Here is a 22237-nt window from a genome sequence, read left to right as displayed (position 1 = left end):
CAAAGAGCTATTGGCAGATAATAAAGTTAAGCAATGTTTTCTTTCGATCCTGAACCAGTTTTGGTATCTATTAATCCCAGTACGGAAATTAAATGTAGGTAATTGATTTTTTTTTACTGAGTAGCAATTGAATTGCAATTGCAATTCAATTGTAATAATTCACTGTTCAACGAAACATCTTCCTTTTTAAATAATGGTGAACCATTAATCAATCCACAAAGTATAAGCTGTTTATAGGTTGCATTCCAAACCCAGCTCATTTTGTCTCAACAAAATGTTAGATGTCATCATTTATGAGTCTTTCAGTGAATCTTTGCACTAAGAAATTCTTAAATTGAAAACTACTGGTGGTCAGGAACCAAAATGAAGTCTCTAGGGACCTCAGCTGATCTTATAGTCATGCATGTAAAACTGAATAAATAAGCAAAGATGAAAATTTACCTTTTTCTTTCATAGTCTAACTGATGGTTATCATTTATTTTTAGATATCTCCCTTTTTAAATCTCATAACTGATCCACTTTCAAAAACCATACCAAGTTATGAGAGACATCAGGCTTCAGCCCAGGCCATGACAAAATGCTTGAAGCTACGACTACCTTGAGTTTCTGTAACTGAGCGGATCAAGTCCTAAAGAGGCAGCATTAAAGGACAACATTATAGTGGCATTTCCTATCAATTACAGAAATAAGTAGGCTATGGGCTAGTCCAGAATAAACAAATTCATGTTCTCAAAATTTCCAGCGGGTATTTATTTATTCAGAGGTTTTGAAGTACTCCATCCCCACAGAGATTTTGGAGATACAGATATGAAACCAGATAACATAACTGGTCAAACATGATTAGGAACCTGAATGGCCCAACCACCAAAAGTTGGACAAAGGTTAAACAATTTTTGCCCGAATCCACAGTCCAACATAGAGAAAGCTTATTGCAGGTTGTGTCTCCAATATTCACACCCGGGATGGGTTTTAGGCTTATGGTGCCCTAGAGAGAGGGGTCTCCTCAGGGCTTCAGCAGACGGTCGCTGCCGTCTCAGAGCCCCTGGGAAGCATTATCTGGACTGTGGAACCCTTGGTGCCCCTGGGAGCCCTGGCCACTTGCCCCAAATTTTTGAAAACTCAGTTACAAGATCAGTAACGTAAAGTTGTAGTTTGCCCTAGAATTTTATCATGCTAGACAGAATACATGCCTTTCTTTAGGGAACCCACATTCTAACTGAAAGGCAGTGAAAGGCTGTGGAGCCAGGACCGTCCACTAATGCTCAAACTTCTCAACCCTGTCCAAGGAGGACGTTTAATCTCCTCTAAGGAGAGCGAGCAATAAAATAAAAGGAAGAACGTGCAGTAAAATAGAAGCTGGATACGTTTAAGCCCTCAACTACTTTTTCCTAATCTTTCCATAGCTGTCAAAAGTCCACAGCTTAACAACCCAGTCCAGAAACCCTCAAAGATAAGGGCCACGTGACTTTTGGGACTCTGGGCCTCCTTCCAGTCCACAGCCATGCCACTCAGCAGAGCTTGCAGCCCCGCGTCCCAGGCGCGATTCAGAAAAGGCACAGCAGCTTGGTGCTCAGACGCCGAGGCTCCCCAGGGACAGAAGCTGCACGAGGGAAGCATACCTGTTCTTCCGGCCCATCGCTGAGGGCCGAGCTTCCCCGGGCGAAGCCTCCGTGCGCTGCTTCACCAGCGTTATTTCCAAGAGGGTCCGTCCAAAGAGGACCACGAGGCGCGTCACCAGCGCCGCCAATCAAAGACCGTCCATTCATCCTTCTTTTCTCTCCGTACCGACAAAGGGCAAAAATATGTGAATCAGCCGGCATGCGCCCTGGCACCGATGAGCTCGTGAAATGAAAGATGGAAGCAGGCAGGCGGGGAGACGCCGCCTTGTAAGACGACCCCTAACGGAGAAGGCAGACTTCTCCTTCAGCCAAGAGCTTGACGGAGGGAGAAGGAATGGCCGGTGACTGAACGTTCGTTTTACTCTGCTTGGAAGAAGTGGTGGCAAACCATCCTGCCCCGAGACCAAAGGCAGATTTTGTTCTCCTGTGTTTCTCCGTGGGCAGGAGGTTGGCAGATCTGAAGCCCGCTCCAAAGGGAGAGGATTGGCTCCAGGTTCAGAAAGCCAGGGCTCTAACCCAACTCGAGATGGCCCAGCCTTTGTGGTTCATTATGGAATGTGAGAAGAATAAGAAGGGAAGGTGTGGGCTCTATTTTCTGGAATGAGATACAAGCCTCACTTTTTATGCACGGCAAAAGCCTAGTCTGAGACTGCAAAATGGCATTTTTCTTCTATCTAAGAATTATTACATATTGGGAGTCACCTGTTAAAAGCAAACAGTTCTTAGCTGAATTCAACAAATGTGGCAGTTTTTTCAAAGGTTTGTTTTTTTAAACTTCCACTGCATCTAAGTTTGTCATTCTTCCTTCAGAAATTCCAGAAAAGTTATATGTGTGGCATTTCCTTTTTTTCCCTCCTTTCATTTATTTTATTTTATTTTTACCTTCTTCTACTGGCTTATTTTGAAACCTGAAAATGTATACTCTACTAGCATGACTCAGAAAAAGACATCATTATGGAAAATATTTCTAACGTGTCTTAGAAAAAAAATGTGTGCAGGCATGTATCCATGGAAAACTATCTGGCTAGTTTTTTACCAAAGTGGTATGCTTGGGGATTGGATATTTTTGATAATGAATGTTAAAAAACCCAATGGCAGAGTTCTCATACAGGGTTAAAAGAGAGAGAGACACAGAGAGAGAGAAACAAAGGGTAATGAAAGAAAAATGGAAAGGGACAAAAGCTGACTATCACATTCACTCCATGTAGATACCTAACCTCCCTCCACTTCGCCAGCCTCCCCCCCCCCCCACTTCACAGTCCCCTACCCACTCACCCAAATCACACACACATTTTAGAAAACCACATTCTTGAGCTCAACAATAGTATTTTCCTAGAGCGCAATGTTGGAAAAAAATCATAGAAGGGATTTTAGAGACCACAGCGTTCAACTCTTCATTTTACAGAAGAGAAAACTGAGGTCCAGAGTGGGAACCATTCAAGTTCACTTAGCAAATGGCAGGCAGAGTCAGACTTGTGGAGTTTCTCTATCTTCCAGCCTGGGCTCAGGACATTAATTGTGCCCCAGATCCTATTCGAGTCAGCGAGCAGTGCAGGCACAGCCTCTGTAGGCCAGGATGTGCTGAAGGTGCCAGTGATGCAGGGATACCGCCTGTCTTCACAGTCTCCTGGAAATAACCTTGGGGTGGGTGTAGAGCAACAACAAAGGGCTCTGTGGTCCCCGATTTTCCCTGTTCTTGCCAGAAGCACTGACTCTTCTGGAACACACCTCCTCCTGCCTCAAAGTGAGCCTCACCGGCCTGCCTCACAGACATGTTCACCATAAGCCTGTGTGTGCTGAAATGAACATCCTAAGCATGTTCCGGAAGCTGCACCTGATGAGTCTTCCAGAAGGAGTCAGAGAGCACTTTTCAATATCGAGATTCCAGCTGAACCAACATTCCCTATTTTATTACTCAGTCTAGTGTCAACATATCTTAGAAATTTGTATAATTGGAGAGACCCCGAAAGTCTCCAATTTCCTATGCTTCAAATGTTTTAAAAAATAATACAAAATTTTGGACATAGTGTAGAAGAAAGTATTTAAACATTCATGCTCTATCGTAATAAAAAGATTTCAGTATTGACATTTGATACTTACAACAACCTTTATTTTAGGTAGATTTTGCTTTTAAGTGGTGGAAGGTACTATTTTCTTTAATGCTGTAATCAGAAATAAAGAAACTATTGTTAGATCTTCCTGACTTCTGATTAAAACCCTTCCCTCCTCAGAACTCACTGATCTGGGAAGCCTTTGGATGAGAATTCCAGCCTCCTGAAAGGGCAGTCGCCAAGAGCTGGCCAATTCTCGGGTTTGGTTGTGACTGACAGGCATTTTCTGCACATCCCCTTAGGCTTGACAGCACATGCAGAAGAGTCCTTAAAATCATAATCGGAAAAGGCCATGCGCAGTCACCTTTTTCTTTTGCGTCATGTAGACGCGTTTCCAATTTTACCTAATTATTTCGCGTTTCCAATTTTACCTAATTATTTCAAGAGCATCGTTTGAAACTCCTTAGAGTGTTGATGAACTCAGGGCTGTTCTGCGGGTCCAGTGGATGCCTCGCACTGGACGCCACCCCCTTCCACAATGGGCTAAAGTGCTGCTTCTACTCGGCTTCAGAAATCATGGTAAAGACACCTCCCTGAAGCTTCCAGAGAGAAACCTGTGGCTTCGGGTAGTTGGGTTTCTGGGGAGTGGGTGTAGCTCAGTGGTTGAGCTCCTAAATTCCCATGTATGAGGAGGTCCCGGGTTCAACTACCAGGACCTCCAAAAAAAAAAAAAAAAAAGAAAAAAGGTAAATTGCTTTTAGTCTACCAGACTTCTGGAGCTGTTTCTAATCAGTTTCAACAATCTGAAACCTATTTCCCCATTTAAAAAAAAAAAGCAAAACAGACCAAAAATTAGGCAGGATAAAAAGACAGGCCCCCAAACAATGAACAGTTGGAACTTAATAGAAACGAGGAGGATACTTACATTGCAGCTGGCTTCCTGGGGGGCCGAAGGCAGTGGCTGATAAACCCTGCTGGGCTGTGCTCACAGGAGCCTGCTTAAGAGGAGATAGCGCTGGGAGGGAGGCGCCGAACCCCCTCTGAATCGCCTGGGACCCGGCTTTCTCCTCCCACTTCAGGCACCAGCGCCAAAGCTATGCCGAGGAACAAGTCCCCTGGCTGCCGTACCTGATGCCTCTCTGTTCTTGATGCGGTGCCAACTGCTTTGCCATCGTTTCCACGGCGCTCCGTCGTCTTTGCCCAGCACTCTTCCAACTTAAGTTCATCTTTTTCTTTTTCATGCTGTTTCCTCTAGCTCCTACCCTCACCCTGAAATATTTTTGGAAAGATTTTATAACTCAAAAGGATCAAATGGTGTTACTGAAAACTAGAAACCATGGGGCAGGTGGCTCCAGGGTAGACCCTGGAGCTGAGAGACTGCCCCTGGGGTAGGATTTTCTCTTAGACTTGATCCAGCTTCTTCTATTTTAATGTAAGCATCCAGCAAGGTCCTGAGCGGAGAGTGGGGAAGGAGATGCGTACAATTTGTTCTCTGTAAACCAACCTGCACTATTCCCCAGTGAGGAGAAAACGAAAATACAAACATTTCCCGGGAACATCCCTCTTTCCAGGTGAAAAAATCCCAGAACAAACTCTGCTGCCTTTAAAAGTTAGGAAACAAACATTCCTGTAGCAGGGGAACCTAAGATTGAAGTGCAAAATCTCTTTGTTCCCCATTCTTCTTAAATTTCAGTGTTGTGACTTGCTCTGCTATGGCAGACATCTAACTCAGGTGCCCTATTAAGCTTATAGAATTTTGAAAGAAAGTTTTTCCGCATGAAGCATGCAGCCCTCTCTTTCCCAGGTTTCCCGCCTGCCTGGACGTGCCGATAGCGCTCGTGTGCCTTCAGCAAGGCGGCCCCGGGGACTCTCTGGCTCCACCCTCTGGACACACGCCAGACCAAGCTCCCGATCCGCGGGACTGCACTGAGGTCTGGGACCCCTCCCTCCAGGTGCAGCAGGGCATAGGGGCTGCACCTGGGGCTTGGGAGACAGCCCGAGGGAGTCCAGGCTCTTGATTAGAGTTTTGAGGTTCAGGTAAATCTCCAACATTTTTTTTTTCCTGATAAAATAAGGAGATGATCAACTCCTCGGTTTACCCTGAAGGAGAAAAACGAGTCACAAGAGGACCGCCTGGGGCCTGGCTTGGGAATGAAAATCACATGTGTTTCAATGAGCTCTTTATACAAATGGCTGCGATTGCTTCTAGTAGAAATAAGGATAATGATGATAATTGCCTCAAACGGCAGAGCATTTGTTGGGTGTGCCCGCACTGTGCTGAATGCTTTACACAGTCATTTAATGGTCACAGCAATCCTACCAGGGAAGTTCTTTTATCACCATTTTGCAGATGAGAAGACAGCACAGAGAGCTTAAGTAATATGTGCAAAGTCTGACATCAGAGTTTGTACTTTTAACCACTTGAGGGCCATCCAGTCTTTCCAAACCTGCCCATTATTTGTCTTTAATTAATCAGTTAACCATCACCACCCATTCGTTGATGACCTCCTGAAGCTGCCCCTGTGGCCCTGGGTGGGGGGGGTGGGGGGTTCCTGAGGGTGTGTACTGAGCCTCAGGCCCTTTTGGCAGAACCACTTCCTTCCCTACCTTTCCTTGGTTTCTTTGAAGCCACACCTTAGGTGCTGATCACAAAATGCAGCCTTGCAATTTGATATGCACAGGTAGTGCAGAGCTTGTGGGTTTCTGATCTGACCTGAGTTTGAATGCTGGCTTTGTCCCTTACTAGCTGTGTGAACTTAGGTACATGCCTCACCATCTCTGAACCTCCGGATTCCTCACTGTAAAATGGGGTAAGGTCACTTCTTTTCAAGGGTTGTGAAGAGGTTGATGAGGTACATTAAGTACGTGTACCTGGCAGGTGGAGGTGCTCCTCTCGACCTGGATTGGTTTGTCCCTGAGGATTCCTGAGTTGGTCCTTCTTCCCAGCTTGAGCCATGTCGTGGAGACAACCATTCGGCAAGAACCTTGAACCAGGTAGTGGCAGACATGGGGCTTACCAAATTCTCATGCTGCACGGCCCTGGGGTGCCAGGGGCTCGTGGTCACTGTCGCCTTGCATTGGCCCCTCCCAGAGCAGGCTCTGCTGCCCCTTGGTTGTGTGACTTCATCAGAGAGAACCCTGGGACTGGAGATCAGAGAGACAGCGGGATCCAATAAGGAGAGCGCACATGTGTTCTTGAATTTTTAAACAGCCCTAGTTGCACATTTCCTCAGTTCTTTTTTCAGCCCCTTTCATATCATTTACGGAATGTCATTTGCTAGGTGTTTATGCCTTAACATTGTTTTCCTGTGTCTTTCCTAGAGCGTCTGTCACCTCCTCCCTCCTCTCTGCCCTCCCCAGGAGCCCCTCTCCCTCTCCCTATTCTCAGTGAACTCACCTTCCACTCCTTAGTCTGGAAGCAAATCACAATGGAGCATAGAGCGCTCACTTCTCTTCAACTTTGTCCATGGAGTCTGTGTCACTAGAAAGTTCTCTTTCTCCTCTTTCCCTACCCACCCTTTGCCCAAACTTTCATACCCAGCTTTCTTTCCTCTTCTATTTGATTTTCCCAGCTGACTCCTGTCCACAAGGTCCTCCTCTGAACTTAGACAATTTATATCTATGTCCCTCACTGGACAAGTGATCAGACCCCATGGCCCTGCAACAGCTCAACATGCTGGTATTGTCTTTTAGTTTTAAAAATATATATTTTTAAAGATTTATTTATTTTATCCCCCCCCCATTGGTTTTGTGCTGTCTGCTTTCTGTGTCCATTCGCTGTGCATTCTTCTGTATCTGCTTGTCTTCTCTTTAGACAGCACCTGGAACTGATCCTGGGACTTTCTGGAGTGGGAAAGAGGTGCTCAATCTCTTGTACTACCTCAGTTCCCTGCTCTGCAGCATCTCTTATTGTCTCTCCTCTGTGTCTCTTTTTGTTGCGTCATCTTGCTGTGCCAGTTCTCTGCATGGACCAGCACTCCCTGTAGGCCAGCACTCCTACGCAGGCCAGCGCTCTGTGTAGGCCAGTACTCCGCATGGGTTAGCTCTCCACTCAGGCCAGTTCGCCATGTGGGCCAGCTTGCCTTGGCCAGGAGGCCCCGGGAATTGAAGCCTGGACCTCCTATATGGTAGATGGGAGCCCAATCGCTTGAGCCACAATGTTTCCCAGTTTTAAAAATATTTGTGTAGGGGAGCCCCATGCACAAGGAGTATGTCCCATAAGGAGAGCCTCCCTGTGTGAAAGAAAGTGCAGCCTGCCTAGGAGTGACGCCACACACACGGAGAGCTGACACAGAAAGATGACGCAACAAAAAGAGATTCCTGGTGCTGCTGGCAAGAATACAAGCGGACACAGAAGAACACAGAGCGAATGGACACAGACAGCAGACAATGGGGGGGAGGTAGGAAGGGGAGAGAAATAAATAAAAAATAAATCTTAAAAAAAAACACAAAAATTTATGCTGCACAGTCCCACCTGGACTGGAAGGTAGTAGAAAGCAATTCAGCATCTAACAGTTTTCTTTATTCATAACAAACCTCTTTCTTTCCAGAAAGATATTGAGGCAGTTTATCAAATATTTATAGGAAGAGAGAAGGACTAAATGAAGAAATAGGGAAGGAGGGAAAACAAAACCATGGATAAAAACATGATTTTAATGTTTTTCTCTACAATATCTTGCCTTTGTAGGTATTTCTAAATATGTGTTTGACTCGGGAATTATTACAATCCTATTTCATTTTGATTGCTGCTTGATACTGATCTATCCATAGGCAATGTAACTCTACACGTAACTGTATGTCACATGTATGTCCTTGGGCAGTGCCCACGCTCAGGATTTCTAGAAGAGACAGCATCATGGAGGCCTCTTCTGCATTCTGAGCAGGGCTTTTCTAAGTGGAAAAGCATTTAGAAGTTACCCTCATTCTTTTCTTTCTATTCCCCGCCCTCCACAAAGAGAGAAGCAAAGCTGGCAAGTCTGGAACAGAATGTTCCTCTGCAGTGTGTTCTGAGCCCACAACATTTTGGTTTGGTAAACAGTCAGACAAAAAGGTACCAGTGGAGGGCCAGAGCTCCCACGGACCCAGTATGCTGTGTAGGGGGTACTCTTTGTGGTAGGCCTTCTCTAGCCGTGGGACCAAGAGGCAGGCAGGCACGCAGCACAGGCTTCTTGCTCAGCCCTGCCTTTGCCAGAGGAAACAGGGGATGCATGATGGCAGGAGATATCGATGTACCTATAATTTTAGCTTTAAATGCAGTTGTGCAATTATTCAGTCCATTTAACGTGTGAAAGAGACTGAAGAGCTGGGAGCACCCAAAGAGAAGCTGGTTCTCCTGCACATAGTAGAAGGGCATAGAAATCGCCATCCCTACCTATAACGTTCACGAGACGCCCACATGTGATCACCTAAGCCAGCATAAGGCCTATAAGTCATATAGTTCCCTGGGGTCTAGGGCCAGTGCCTAAGGGTGTATAGGTTGTGCCCTGCGCAAATGCACTTTTCTAAGGGGTGCCATTAATATCCTAGATGTTTGTATACTTATTAGAACAATTTCTGCAGATGGAATTACAATGCCTTGAGGAAAGGGGTACTGGGGTGCCTTTGCAAAGAGTCCTAATTGGAAAGCAATGGTCCTGCTGGTATTTTTGATTTTTGGGGATAAAAAAAATCATTTCGCATTAGGAACACTTGAGAAAGGGGTAGGCGAAGAGTCTTTTCAATCTCTTTAGGCTAGGCTGAAGAAGGGATTGACATGTTGGGACAAATGAGGATGGGGACTGGTGTGGCCACACTTCCCTGGACCATCTCCTGAGGGGAAACCACAGTTCATTGGATTGTGTCCTCCTTGTTAAAGACATCATGGCACTGCCCCCAAGTTTAGGATTGGAGTTTATCCCATCATTGGGCAGGGAAGAGAAGGTGAATGGCCGGATGCCACCCTCGCCGATGGGGCTTTCTGGGCCAGTGGGCTGATCAAGGGTTACCGGCTCCAGGCAGAGATGTCAGTCACCGAAGTCTTAGTGGGGTGGGCTGAGGACATCCCCAGCCTGGGGTCCCTGTTTCCCAGGGAGCATCATGGAGAGAGCCGGCTTTAACATAGCCCGGAAGCTGCAAAGGATGGAGTGGACAGGCTAAAGGGAGGCTGCCCTCTGATGCTGGAAAGGTGACAGTTAGCTCCGATACCTCACAGTTGTCCCAAAAGGGAGTTTAATGCTGGCCTCCTTTTGGTTATCAGAAATGCTTTGTTTTTATCATCCCCAACCTTACACCAGCTGGTAGCCAAGAGCTAGTGAGAAATTCAAGGTCTCCCTGCACTCACACCTCCTCTTATATTCCTTGCCTCTTCTCTCCCTCATGTTGGCATCTCTGCCAAGGCTGGGGTGGGGACCCAAAGCTGAGGGACTTCGACCGCAAACTATTCAGCCACCTGACCAGATGGACCCACTTGAAGCTGGATCATATTGTATCCTTAACTTCTTGAGTTGGTAAACTGAGGTACTGTAGCCTAACTCACCACAGATTCATATCAGAACCTTAGCAATCCTTACTCTAATAATGTAAGGGACACTTCTAGGACTGAAAAGGAGGAGAGCTACTGGGCACCTCTCACACTGCGTTCAGTTGTTAAAGAATAAGCCTGACTCCATGTTTTATTCAAAACCAAAATTAAACCCAGTGGAAAGCACTTTTTAAAAAAATGAAATCTTTCCTATAGAACTTAGAAAGTCAACTAACATGATCGTACCATTATCCTTTCTCTACTGCTACTTTATAATGAAAATTATTCCATTCCTCATTTAAAATTAAGATGTAAAAATGGTGATAGAACTAGGAGAAGACTTCCTAATTTATCACCAGCCCCGCTTTTAAATAAAAGTCGGCAATTTTGAACATTGTTTTAATCCTTAGTTGGAGATATACCCACATTTGACCCTGTCTCTGGCTATGGAAGAAACCAAGTTAAGAACTCAGCTTCTGGGACCAGTGGTGCCTTTTTTTCAGAGGATGTGTTAATTCTGGTTCTTGGAGATCTAGAAATGTGGGAAGAAATAGGGTGTAGACAGGGAAGGACAGCTTTCCCATTGTTTTATCCATTTTCCCTCCCTGTAGACCTTTACTCACTTAGCCCAGGTTATTTTCTCTCAATACCTGGATCAAAGGAAATATTTGAATACTGCATTAATATTTAGTGATATCATGTGGCCTTCATTGGCAGGGATGTGCTGATGAGGGCAAAGTCACAGAGTTTACTCCTGAGTTGGTCCGTTAGCCCCCAGCATGACACACTGACACTGACCAGCCATCCCCTACAGGTCGGCCAAAGCTATGAGGTGGGCCAGGGAACATGGGTGGATGAGGACAGCTTCTTCCTCTTTACAAAAGAACACTTAAGACATGGGTCAGGAGATGTCATCTTTGAAGACAAGGATCTGTTGTCGCATAATTACATTCACACATGACACTAGCAATGAATAGTGTTGTTGAGTGAAGGGGGACAACTAGCCAGAAATTTGAACAAACTTCTGGTAAGTCATGAGCAAAAACAGTATCTCTATGAGGATTCTTAAGACTTAACATCATTCAGAGATTTGACTTTTCTTGACCCACAATATTGCAGAATCTGAGGTTGACAGGGCCTTAGAGAGAGACTCCACTGCCTTGTAAGCCTATAAATTGCTCAGTAGCTTTTTATTGCTAACATTTTAAAAGGAGAAACTAGTTTTAAGTTAATGTCCATTACAGCCTTGAAGGGAGGAAAAAAGTTACCCAAGGGCAGCCTTGGTGGTGGGTGAAGGGCCCAGAATTTTGCTCAGTTCATAACCTGAGGTTTCTATCTGAGGAGATGTGGACAGCCTGGGTGTGTTGTCTTCATTATGGCAAGACAGAGTGCACTGAAGTTTCTAGAAGAGCTTCAGTCCTTTTTGCCTCAAACCAATTGCTCCATTTATTTTTCCACTTGGTGCATTTCATCCTGTTAATAAAAAATTACCCCGATTCTTAAATTGAAGTCCCCAAACATGGTTTCCTAAAGGTGACTGTTCACCTTCATTCTCCATTGGGAGCCTCACCCTAGGTAAGGTCCTTTCTTCTGTCATCAGGTCTCTGCTCAAAGGCCCAATGTGTTAGGTTGTATATATATGGTAACAGAATACAATATTTTAAAGAATCCATGTACTACACAGTGAACCCTAAGTTCACTGTTAACCTTAAGTTAAACCATGGACAGTTAACAGCACAATTATAAAAATATACCTCCAGCAATTGTAACAAATGTTACACACCAATGTAAGGTGCTATTTAGGGTGGTATATGGGAATCCTGTATTTCATGCGTGATTGTTCATAAACCCATAACTTCTCAGATAAAGAAAAAAAATCTTCAATGTGAACTCAGCTTCTAAACTCGAAAGTCCATTGGACCCACACTTGTTTTGTCCATTTGCTCATCTATCCATTGTTTAATACATGCCAAGAACAGTAGGATTCATAAATGAATGAGATGTTGCTAATTTCAAAGACCTCAGTTTGATAAACTTTTCTATGTTTCTGAATCTTCCCCTCATTTTCTGTAGTGTTAATTCTCTGCTCTTCTCTCTGTGTATTTTCCCTGGACAAGCTCCTCCATCCTACTTGATCGCCCATCTAATTCATCCTACTATAACCATGATTTCATTTTTAGTTGGGTATATTGTAAGGAGCCCCAGACACCCAGAAGGTAACCTTTTATTTCCTTTCCATCAATACCCCTGACCCTAAACAGCCTCTGTTCTGATTTCTATCACCATATATCTGTTTCGTCATTTTCTGGATTTAACAAAAATAGAAATAAATCAGAAAAGAGCCCTGGGCTAGGATTTGAGACATACTAGTCTAACTCTGATGAGATTGGCACTTTTCCCATCAACTTCTCAATTGCACACTTGTAGAAGAGGAGTTGGGCTAAATCAGGGGTTCTCAGTCTTGTTTGCATATTGGAATTCCCTAGTTTGCTAGGCTGCTGAAAGCAATATACCTAAATGGGTTGGCTTTTACAATGGGAACTTATTGGCTTACAAGCTTACAGTTCTGAGGTCATGAAAATATCCAAATCAAGGTATCATCAAGATGATACTTTCTTCCTGAGGACTGGCTACTGTGATCCTGGACTCCTCTGTCACAAGGGAGAGACTACTGGTCTCTCCCTTCTCTTCTGGGTTTCCTTGCTTCCATTTCTGGCTTCTGTGGTTTTTTCTTCATTGTCTGAATTTCATTCTCTTATAAAAGACTACAGTAAAATGATTAAGACTCACTCTGAATGAGATGGGCCACATCTAAACTTAAGATCCTAGTCACCAAAAGGTACAATGGGTCCACACCCACAGGAATAGGTAACTTTAAGAACATACTTTTCTGAGTTCCATATAGCTTCAAATCATCACACCTGGGGAGCCTGAAAACAAACGTCAATCATGGAGCCCTCTCCTAGGGTGTCTGCTGTGACTGGGGTGTGGCTGGGTATGGCTAGGCATTGTGATTCTAACATGCAGGCCAGGTTAGACTGAATCGATCCTACTCTAATTCCTCAACTTCCAAAGCAAGGAAGTGCATCATAGTGATCAGAATTCCAGGCAGCTTTTAAACCCTGGGGAAAATGACTTCACCTTTCTGAGCCTTAATTCCATTATAAAATTGGGATTAATAATATCTACCTTGCCAAATGTAAGGATTAAAGAAGGTCGTGGCACATGATAGGCATTCAAGCAATGGTAACTTTTATTTTTCTCTAAAACAGGACTGTTTACCTGACTTCCTTATTTTGGCCAATGGCGCCATGATCATCCCAGTTCTTAGGTTCAAGAAATGCTTGCTTGAGTAATCATGGTGGATCTAAACATCCTTAGTCAGAGGAAAGGTTTAATTTCCTCCACTCCTTTTAGCATTTTCAAGTTTTGCCACTCAAGTGAGGACTAAGACCAGCAGCACCGACATCTCAGAGAGCTTGTTTAGAAATGCAGACTCTCAACTCCACTCAGATTCAGAATCTGCATGCTAAGATCTCATGGGATTTGTGTGCACTTTAAAATTTAGGAGGCACCACTCTAAAGTCTCCCTGTCCCTGAGACTTGGTGAAAGGGATGAATTCAGGCCTCTGCAGTAGCAGCAGTTTACAAATTCCAATGTCTTGGTTGGAGATGCCATGGTGAGCCCGAGTGAGTGGTGGTTGCATTCCAGCTGGCAGCATGGCGCATGCTGGCACACGCTGAGCCATGCAGTTGAAGGCAGTGCTCTAGGCAAAGGTCCATCCCATTAGAATCCACTGAGTGACTCCACCAGGGCCTGCGCTCTGCCTGGTGCTGATTGCTTTCACAAAGGTTTGGTGCCCCACCTCCATTAGTCACGAGGAGGTATCCTCACAGGTGGTGGAAGGGTGATCCTTGGCTGGCACGCAGGGGGGCAGGACTTCCTTCAGGGGCCTCTGCCCACCCACAGGACCCACATTCCCAGCAATCCAGGAGCAAGCCCTTGGGGTCTTGGGGATCTTCCCTAAGCCTTTCCTGGTAGCCCCACCGTTGACTATCCACCTTGCTCTTAGGCCAGGATTCCTGGGCCTTTTTCTCCCAGAGTCCAGAGCCCCTGCAATGATCTCAGTTTTGGTTTCAGTCTCTCCCTGCCACCCACACTCTTTCCACCTCTCTTTCTTTTTCTCTTCCTCTCTCTTTACTTTTCTTTACCCCTCTCTCCCTCTGTCTCTCCCCCCTCATTCTTTCTTTTCCTTTCTCTCTCTCTGTCCCTCCACCCTTCTCTCTGCCTCTCTCCTGTGTACAACTCCTTTGACCAAAAACTCATGTAGAACTACTCTTTCTACAGCTTACATTACGACAGTAGACATATTGAATGCATGTCCTCAAATGCCCCCTGCCTTCGCATTTGCTACCCGTCTCATCCCAGGTAAGGGCTGGGTAAGTGCCATCATTAAGACTCACTGTTTGAGGAAGGGGGAAACCTCAGGCTAGGGCAGCAGTTATTGGCCCACATCTCTCAGAGTATCTCCCTTTTCTCTGAGCACTTAGTGTTTGGAAGTACATAATTGTGTATTTGCTTCATTGCATTTTCCCACTAGACTGCAAGCCTCCTGAGGGCAGGGTCTGGGCTGGTCTTATTAACTGCTGAGCTCCAGGTTGTGGCTCAGTGCCTGGCTCATAGGAGGCTCTCTGTATTTGTTGAGTAACTGGATGAATAAATGAATGGATGGCTCTTTGACTTTGGTGACTTGGACTAGGACAAGAATTCGCACAGTATTCTCATAAGAATGTGTCTTTGGTATGGAAAGTGGGTGGGGATAGATTTCCCCCAAACACAGTAGGGCAGGGGTATAGCACCTGATGGGGGCACTCAGGGCAAGGGACAATGCTCCTGCTATCTGGAACATACCTGGATCACCCTTGCCCATCTGTTCCTGCCACAGGCTTAGCTGCTGTAGACACAAAGCAGGCAGCCCACCAGCCTGACAGCGCTATCCCCAGCATCCAGAGGCTCTTGGCTTGTGTCTAGGACTCCTTGAAACTGGGGAGGCTTGGGCCCCCTCTTCCAGGGACACAGGTTGACCAATTCTGGGGGCACTTTTCTAGTTGGGCCAAGCAGAAAGGAAGCCTGAATTTTCAGGGCCTCCTTGGTGGATGATATACAACTGTCCCAATTTCAGCTGCCTACTCTGGGCTCAGCCTCAGAGCAGGGAGGTCTGGGGTCCCCAAGGATTGGGTGTGCTGCAAGGGCCTCCTTCCAGTGAGCTGCCATTTGTCCACCCCCAATTTCCCGTTCTATTGTGTACTAGGTAAATCCTCAGGACTCCAGGGTATAAGATAATTCTCACATCCTGATGCAGCAATAAGACACAAAGGAACATTCGTGTCAAAGTCAAGGTTATATATTCTCAATGGTCACATTATGAGCAGAATAATTTTCTTAGCACAGAAGGGATCTGCATTATCATCAGCCTAAGGAGGAGCCCATCACGCAGTTTTCAAGCAAGGGATAGGTTGCCTGCTAAGTTTAATCAAGAACTGACAAGTTTGAAGGATCTAAGTTATGGTAGTTTTTACACAGGTAGGTGTTAAGTTGTAGGCAGACATGACTTAGGGCTACAAAAGTTTGGGTAGGTTCAGTGCTATCTAGAGTAGCCAGAGGAAGCTTTACAGAAGATACAGGCCCAATAATGCCCTTAAAATTTTGGTACAATTTAGTGATGGCAGGAAAAGAGGAAAAGGCGTCCACGTGGAGACTTGAGTAGAAGGGGAGAGACGCATGGCCTCGTGATTGGATTGGAGAGGATGGTGTGTTCTGGGGGTCACGGGCCACAAAACCAGCCCCCACGTGGTCCACAGGAGAGCAATGCCTGATGATGTTTGCACGAGGCATGAGAATTCATAGCACACTCTGACATTTGCTTCCTTATGTGAGATGGTACAATAAGCAGGCATTGAGCCCCTTCCAAAAGATTCGGCATCAACTGAATAAGAAATCATACTACATTATGAAAGGAAAGCCGGAACTTTGAACCTCTATGGCCAGTTAAAATAGCCAATGTCTACTCCGAGTTCCAAAATACAGGTAAAAATATATTCTACACCTAGACTTGAATGTATTGGGGTCCCTTGTGTAAAGTGCACACCCAAGTAATAACTATAATAGTAAACACACAGCAGTTTTCCTTAAAATTTGAGAGGCATTTGAAAGTAAGAAAGATTTAGTCTGCTATTTTCCATCAATTCCTATGATTCTCTGTAATGATGGGAGGTTTCAAAAACTTTCTACTAGTCAAAAACTTCCTTCAATGGGGAAACAGGTGTAGCTCAGTGGTTGAGCACCTGCTTTCCATGTACGAGGTCCTGGGTTCGATCCTGCGTACCTCCTAAAAAACCCCAAAACAAACAAAACCCCCCACTAAACGTGGTTGATGCTTGGTAACTGTAGCAGATGAGGATGTTTCTCTCCCTGAGAAGCAGTTTTAAAGGAAAGGCTGACTTGAGATTTCTCTTTGTTATACCTCCCCACCACTGTTAATATTCAAACTCTGCCTTCGGATCAAATAAAGGCTACCGACAAGTAAGATATATGACAGTGGTCGCTTTTAAAAGTCACAAAACACCTGCTAAGTCATTAGGACATTTTAAGGTTCTTTACAATTTAGGGCTTTTTGGAAAATGGGGGTGTTAGAAGAGGCTAAGTCTCTGGCAGCACTAACCTTCTCCAGGGTGCTGGTTTCTTTCAGAACTGCTGACAAAGAAGACTGTTTCCCACCAAATAAGCTGCTGCCTGAGACTCACAGGAGGCGGGACTAAGCCCCTGGGAGATGACCCGTGGGGATCACGAAGGCAGCCTGGAGGCCTGAAGGGAGTGGGGTCTGCTCATTATTGGCTGGGTTTGCAGAGAGTATGGAAAACCAGACAAAGAAAAGCAGCTCTCAAGTGACTGGATCTCGGAGCCAGTAAAGCTCCGTGGACAGAACAGTGAGACGATGGAACGGACGTTTTGGTTTTTTTTTTTGGGGGGGGTGTTGTTCCTGGAAGCAGGGCAGAGGGGTGGGGAGCCAGAGCTTGAGCCGTGGCACCCAGGAGCAAGGGGAGAGGGCTGCAGACAAGGGAAAAGAGACAGGAGAGGGTGAAGGAAGGGTAGAAGGAAGAATCAAAGATGGCACCAAGGGGAGCAGATGTGGCTCAAGGGATTGTGCACCTGCTTCCCCCATGAGAGGTCTTGGGTTTGGTTCCCCGTGCCTCCCCAAAATACACAACACAAAACAAAAAAAACAACAAGCAAACAAACGAAAAAGCCAACTGAGGGGAGCTGATGTGGCTCAGGGGTTGAGGGCCGGCTTCCCACATACAAGGTTCCAGGTTTAGTCCCCTGCCCAGTATCTAAAAAAAAACAAAATGCCACCAAGGGTTGGTGAGGAAGTGTTGGCATGGAACGCACCAACGCTGCTGGTGGAAATGTGAACTGATACAAACACTTAGGAGCACTGCCTGATTGTATCTACTAAAGTGGCTAGCTACACACCCTGTGACCCAGCAAGTCCCCCTAGGACTACACACAACAGAAATGCGTACCTGTGTTCACACAAAAAGAGCTGCACAGCAAAGTGCAATGCAGCACTAGTGGGAACAGCCCAGTTATTACCAATCAGTGGCAGAATGGATAGTGATGACATAGTTGCACAGCAAGGGAACGGTCTACAATGCTGTGGCACAGCGTGAATGAATCCCACAGACGACGTTAATCAGAGAACGTCAGGCACAGAAGAGCCCTAATGGTAAGCTTCCATGGATTCCAAGTCTAAAAGCAGGTGATGTGGTTAGACGTCAGGATAACAGCCACCCTTGGAAGGGGCCCAAGCCCTGGGGAGCCGGGAACGCTGGGCGTTTTGATCTGGATGTAGGGACACTGAGGTGAGGTGCCCGGACAGTGAGGTGGAAGGCCCAGAGGCAGCTGGAGACGTGAGACAGGACGGGGGAAGAATCTGGGGCTGGAGATATTGAACACAAGGACATTTCCACAGAAGTGACAGGGACAACAAGAGCACAGGAGGGTTTCCTGGGACAGGTAGGGGGTCAGTGAACACATTAGGCTGCATTAGAGGGCGGGAGGAGGCTAAGGGGTGTCCAGCCCTCCCCTGCACTGGGTCTCCCTCTGGACCAGCAGTGATCTCTGGCACCAGGACTTCTGCTTTGGTAGTGGTGGGGGGAGGCAGACGCTCCTTAGGCCCTGCTGGTGGCATCATCTTCCCTTAAGAGTTGAAACAGAGGGTTGTTGAGGTGAACTGCCCAGGCCGCGGACCGCTGAGGGAGGGGTCAGGGCCCCCGCCATCCACCTCCAGGTATGTGCGCCCCTGAAGCACCGCGGCAGTCGAGAGTGTGTAGCAGCAGAGAAGTCGGGTGTAGGCAGTATTGAAGGCCAGGACACGAGAACTCTGAGAAGGAAGATGGTTTATTTTGACTGGCTGGACTTGGTGGACTCCTGTCCTAATAAAAACCGAGCACCGAATGGAATTTTTGGGTCCCTTTTATACAGAGGAAATAAGAGTGGGGAGTTAAATGGTGCTTGTATGCAAAAAGACTTTTTGTTAGTTTCTTCAAGTGTTTTATCTGAGTATTAGATAGGTTATTTCCTCCAGGTAAGCTTGATTTAACACATATTCCCCACATTCCAGGTAGGCTTGAGTGAGCATATATCCCCTACTTTCCAAGTCAGCTTTTAGCATGAACCCCCCCACGTTCCAGGTAAGCTTGACACATTTGGCTTGCTTCCTCCCTGAATATCCAAAGCCCATGGAGTTCATACTTTTTAATTGGCTGTCTAGGCATATTTGGATATAAAATAAGTTTAAATTTACACACAGGCTATATTAAGTGAAGGGCCTTGAAGCCTGAGGGGCAGGGCCAAGGTGCAGCCCGGCTGGCACCTCCCTCGAGTACATGCCTCTGGAGATCAAGGAGGAATGACTGGAATTCGCATGCCCAGAGCCGCGGTCCAGCCTCCTCGTGTGGCTGCCCGGCCTGTGCTTTTCCTGTAAGCACATCAGGTCAGGTGCCACCCCAGACACCTGTGCAATGTAGGGGCCACAGTGACGTGTCGGTGACAGAGCTGGTGCCTTTCTTCTAGTGGAAAATACCAGGGCAGCAGGGATGATCAAACCCACGACACAAAGCATCGAGGCCTCTGCAGAAATGCAGGAGAAAAATGTAATACCCACAGGAGATCTTTTTCTTTGGTTCAGACACACACTCACACACACAGCAAGTTCTCCACCAGGAACCCTCAGACACGGAAGTGCAGGAGCCTGTGGAGGCCGGGGGAGGGAGCCCTCCATGAGAGGCCCTCGGCCTGTTTCCAGGACCCTCCCCTTAATGCGGCACTCCCTTCCACCCCCATCTTTACCTCTCATTCCTCACCAATAGGGCCACACACTTTCCCCCAGAGTGGAGACGCTCCTACCCCAGGGCCTTTGCCTATGCTGCTCCCCGGCCGCCAAGGGCCTGTTGGGAGCCAGATGGATCTGCCTGAAATCCCAGCCTGGGACTTAGCATCGTGATGTTTGTTTGGGGCAAGTCCTGTTAGCTTTCCTCAGCGTCCTCTTTAAACTGGGGCGGCCTTCCCAATGGAACCCCTGAGACTTAGGTGTGAAGTCCCTAACAGAAAGGTCAAGGTCAGCATGGAGGAAAGGCAGGCAGCGAATCACAGGTGTTGTGGTCTCAGTCCTGGAACGTGCTGGTGGTCAACACGACTTTGCAGTTTCCCTCAGGGTGACGCTTTGCCTCCTCCCCTGAGCGTGGCTGAGCTCGAGGCTCAGGGTGCCCTGTGGGCTTGGAGACTGCTGCTGGAACGGCTCCTGCACCAGCTTCAGGCGTCGGGCTGGAGCTCTAGGGCGCGGTCTAAAGGGCCCTCAAGAGGTGCATTGAAAGGCCACTGGTGGGCAGGGACAGACCATCAGCCTGTTACAAAGTCAGACCAGAAGGGTTAGGATAAAACACACAGCAAATGTAGAGGAAGAAACCTGAACTTTGCCTTGAGAATCCGAGAAGTCTTCACAGAAGATGCTGGTGAACATTTGAGGTGGGTTTTGGAGACTGAATAGGAGTGTCTTTGATGAACAATGGAAGAAAGGGATGACAAGACTAGCATGCACAAAGACAAAAGACAATTCTGGTGCATTATGTTGGAGGCTCAGAAATCTGGAAGAGTTGAGTGAGTGAGGGAGGGAGTAAGCATGTGGGTGGCTGGTGAGGTGCAGCAGGCAGCTGGGCCGTGATGGGCCTTGTCTTCCGAGCTCAGAGGTTTGGGCTTTATCCTTCAGGAAGCTTTGAAGGATGAGAAGGAGAGTCCACCACTACCACCTCCACCTCCACTGCACCTCCACTTATTGGAATGCCTATTATGGTAATCGTCCTCTCGGACTGAATGATCGCCACGCTAATTATAGCACGATTAATTAGGGGCTAACATTTGAATGACATCTAATTTTCTTTAGTAACTAGCATTGATGTGGGCTATGGGTGGGAGGCTCTTTGTCTCTTGGGAGATAACCTTAGCCTAAGCTGTCTGTCCTGACTTGTGGGTGTGGGATGGTGAGAGGCTGCAGCCCTGCCCTTGGTAACCATGGCAACGACTCCAGTCCTGGGAGGCCATTTAGCAATGCAAACTCTCTATATATACCAGTCAGTCCAGGGAAACTCTGATGGTGGTGATGCCCAAGCTTAAGGGAACTTGGACTTGGCCTCAGATGGGAAATGTAATATAGCCTGTGCATAAATTCAAAATCCTTTAATTCTGTATCCAAGTGTGCCTAGTCTCTAGAAATCCAGTTAAGTGATATGGGCTTTGAATGTTCAGAAAGGATGTAAGACTAAATGTGTATTCAAGGTTGCATCCAGAGGGAATGTGGGCAACATGCTAATTCAAGCTCACCTGAAATGTGGGCGGTATGTTAATTCAAAACCTATCTGGTACTCAGGCAAAGACTTAACTAACAAAGAAAGTAGTTTTCTTTGATAAAAGCACCATTTGACTCCCCACCCTGTATAAAAGGAACGTACAGATCTTGTTCCCGGCTAGGGTTTGAAACAGAAATCTCTTGAGTCCGGCTGGTGGTCAATAAACCATTTTTCCTTCTCAAAATCATTCCTGAGTCCTGGCCTTTCTATACACAAATAATTGAACCTCTCTCAAATTCGACAACAGCGTAACAGCCTGGAGAAGGAATGCTGAGCAGCTTTGTTGGAGGGAGGCTCCTCTTTGCTAACAAGTGCTCTTCTGCTCACCACTGGCTGTTGTGAACTGGGCGGCAAGTAACATTACAAGGTCAGGGTGAAAAATTACAGGGGATGGAAAGGTTTCTGGGTAAATGAAAGACAGCCAAGGATGAATTTAGATTTGTTAATAACAGAATTGAATGAATATTTACTTTTTTTTAAAGTTCTGTTTTTATTTTGCTAAAGCCCCATATATCTATTTTTACTTACTTTTTCCCCTGCCCCTCCTCCCCCTCTCCCTGCCATGCTATTTTTGCTGTCTGTGTCCATTCATTGTGTGATCTTCTGTGTCTATTTCTCCTTTTTTTTTTGTCTTCTCTTTTCTCCTCTAGGATTCACCAGGATTCGATCCTGGGGACCTATGATGTAGAGAGAGGTTCCCTGTCACTTGCGTCACCCCACTTCCTGGTTTCTGTTGTACCTCACCTTGACCCTCCCCTTCATCTCTCTTTCGTTGCATCATCATCTTGCTGCATGACTCGTTTGTGCAGGTCCTTGACTCAGTGCACGGGCACACCTTTACCAGGAGGCTGCAGGGATTGAACCCGGGTTCTCCCATATGGTAGGCGGAAGACCCGATCACTTGAGGCACATCCGTTTCCCTGAATATTTACTTTTGCAATTCCAACTTTCCAGTTTCCTGGCAATGGAATTTCTGCCTTGTGGTAGAACAAAGGCCAGGATAAGCGAACTTCACCTCTATTACTTTACTTCTCTTTCATTTTATTTTAAAAGATTTATTTATTTATCTCCCCTCCCCCTCCCCCCCCTTGTCTGTTCTCTGT

General features: G+C 46.3%; 1 protein-coding gene across 5 annotated transcripts in view; it reads right to left on the bottom strand.

The window, feature by feature from the left end:
* SLC14A1 (solute carrier family 14 member 1 (Kidd blood group)) overlaps positions 1-5543 on the bottom strand; it is a 29520-nt gene extending 23977 nt beyond the window's left edge. Inside the window, exons 1-4 of one of the 5 annotated variants that reach the window (XM_012522027.4) lie at positions 4799-4847; positions 4596-4665; positions 3720-3781; positions 1620-1777 (exon numbers count right to left, since the gene is read on the bottom strand). In XM_012522027.4, the coding sequence (XP_012377481.1) occupies positions 1620-1766 (147 nt within the window). In that variant the 5' untranslated portion in view covers positions 1767-1777; positions 3720-3781; positions 4596-4665; positions 4799-4847. Of the gene's footprint in view, positions 1-1619; positions 1778-3719; positions 3782-4595 lie in introns of all 5 variants that reach the window. The other 4 variants (XM_058277614.1, XM_071208523.1, XM_004484703.5 and 1 more) reach the window with 4 other exon arrangements.
* Between the last annotated feature and the right edge of the window lie 16694 nt (positions 5544-22237).

This window comes from Dasypus novemcinctus, chromosome 16 (assembly GCF_030445035.2).
Source record: "Dasypus novemcinctus isolate mDasNov1 chromosome 16, mDasNov1.1.hap2, whole genome shotgun sequence".
NCBI classification, from domain to species: Eukaryota; Metazoa; Chordata; class Mammalia; order Cingulata; family Dasypodidae; genus Dasypus; species Dasypus novemcinctus.
Note: the sequence above shows the minus strand (reverse complement) of the source record. Positions and strands in the feature narration are given on the sequence as shown.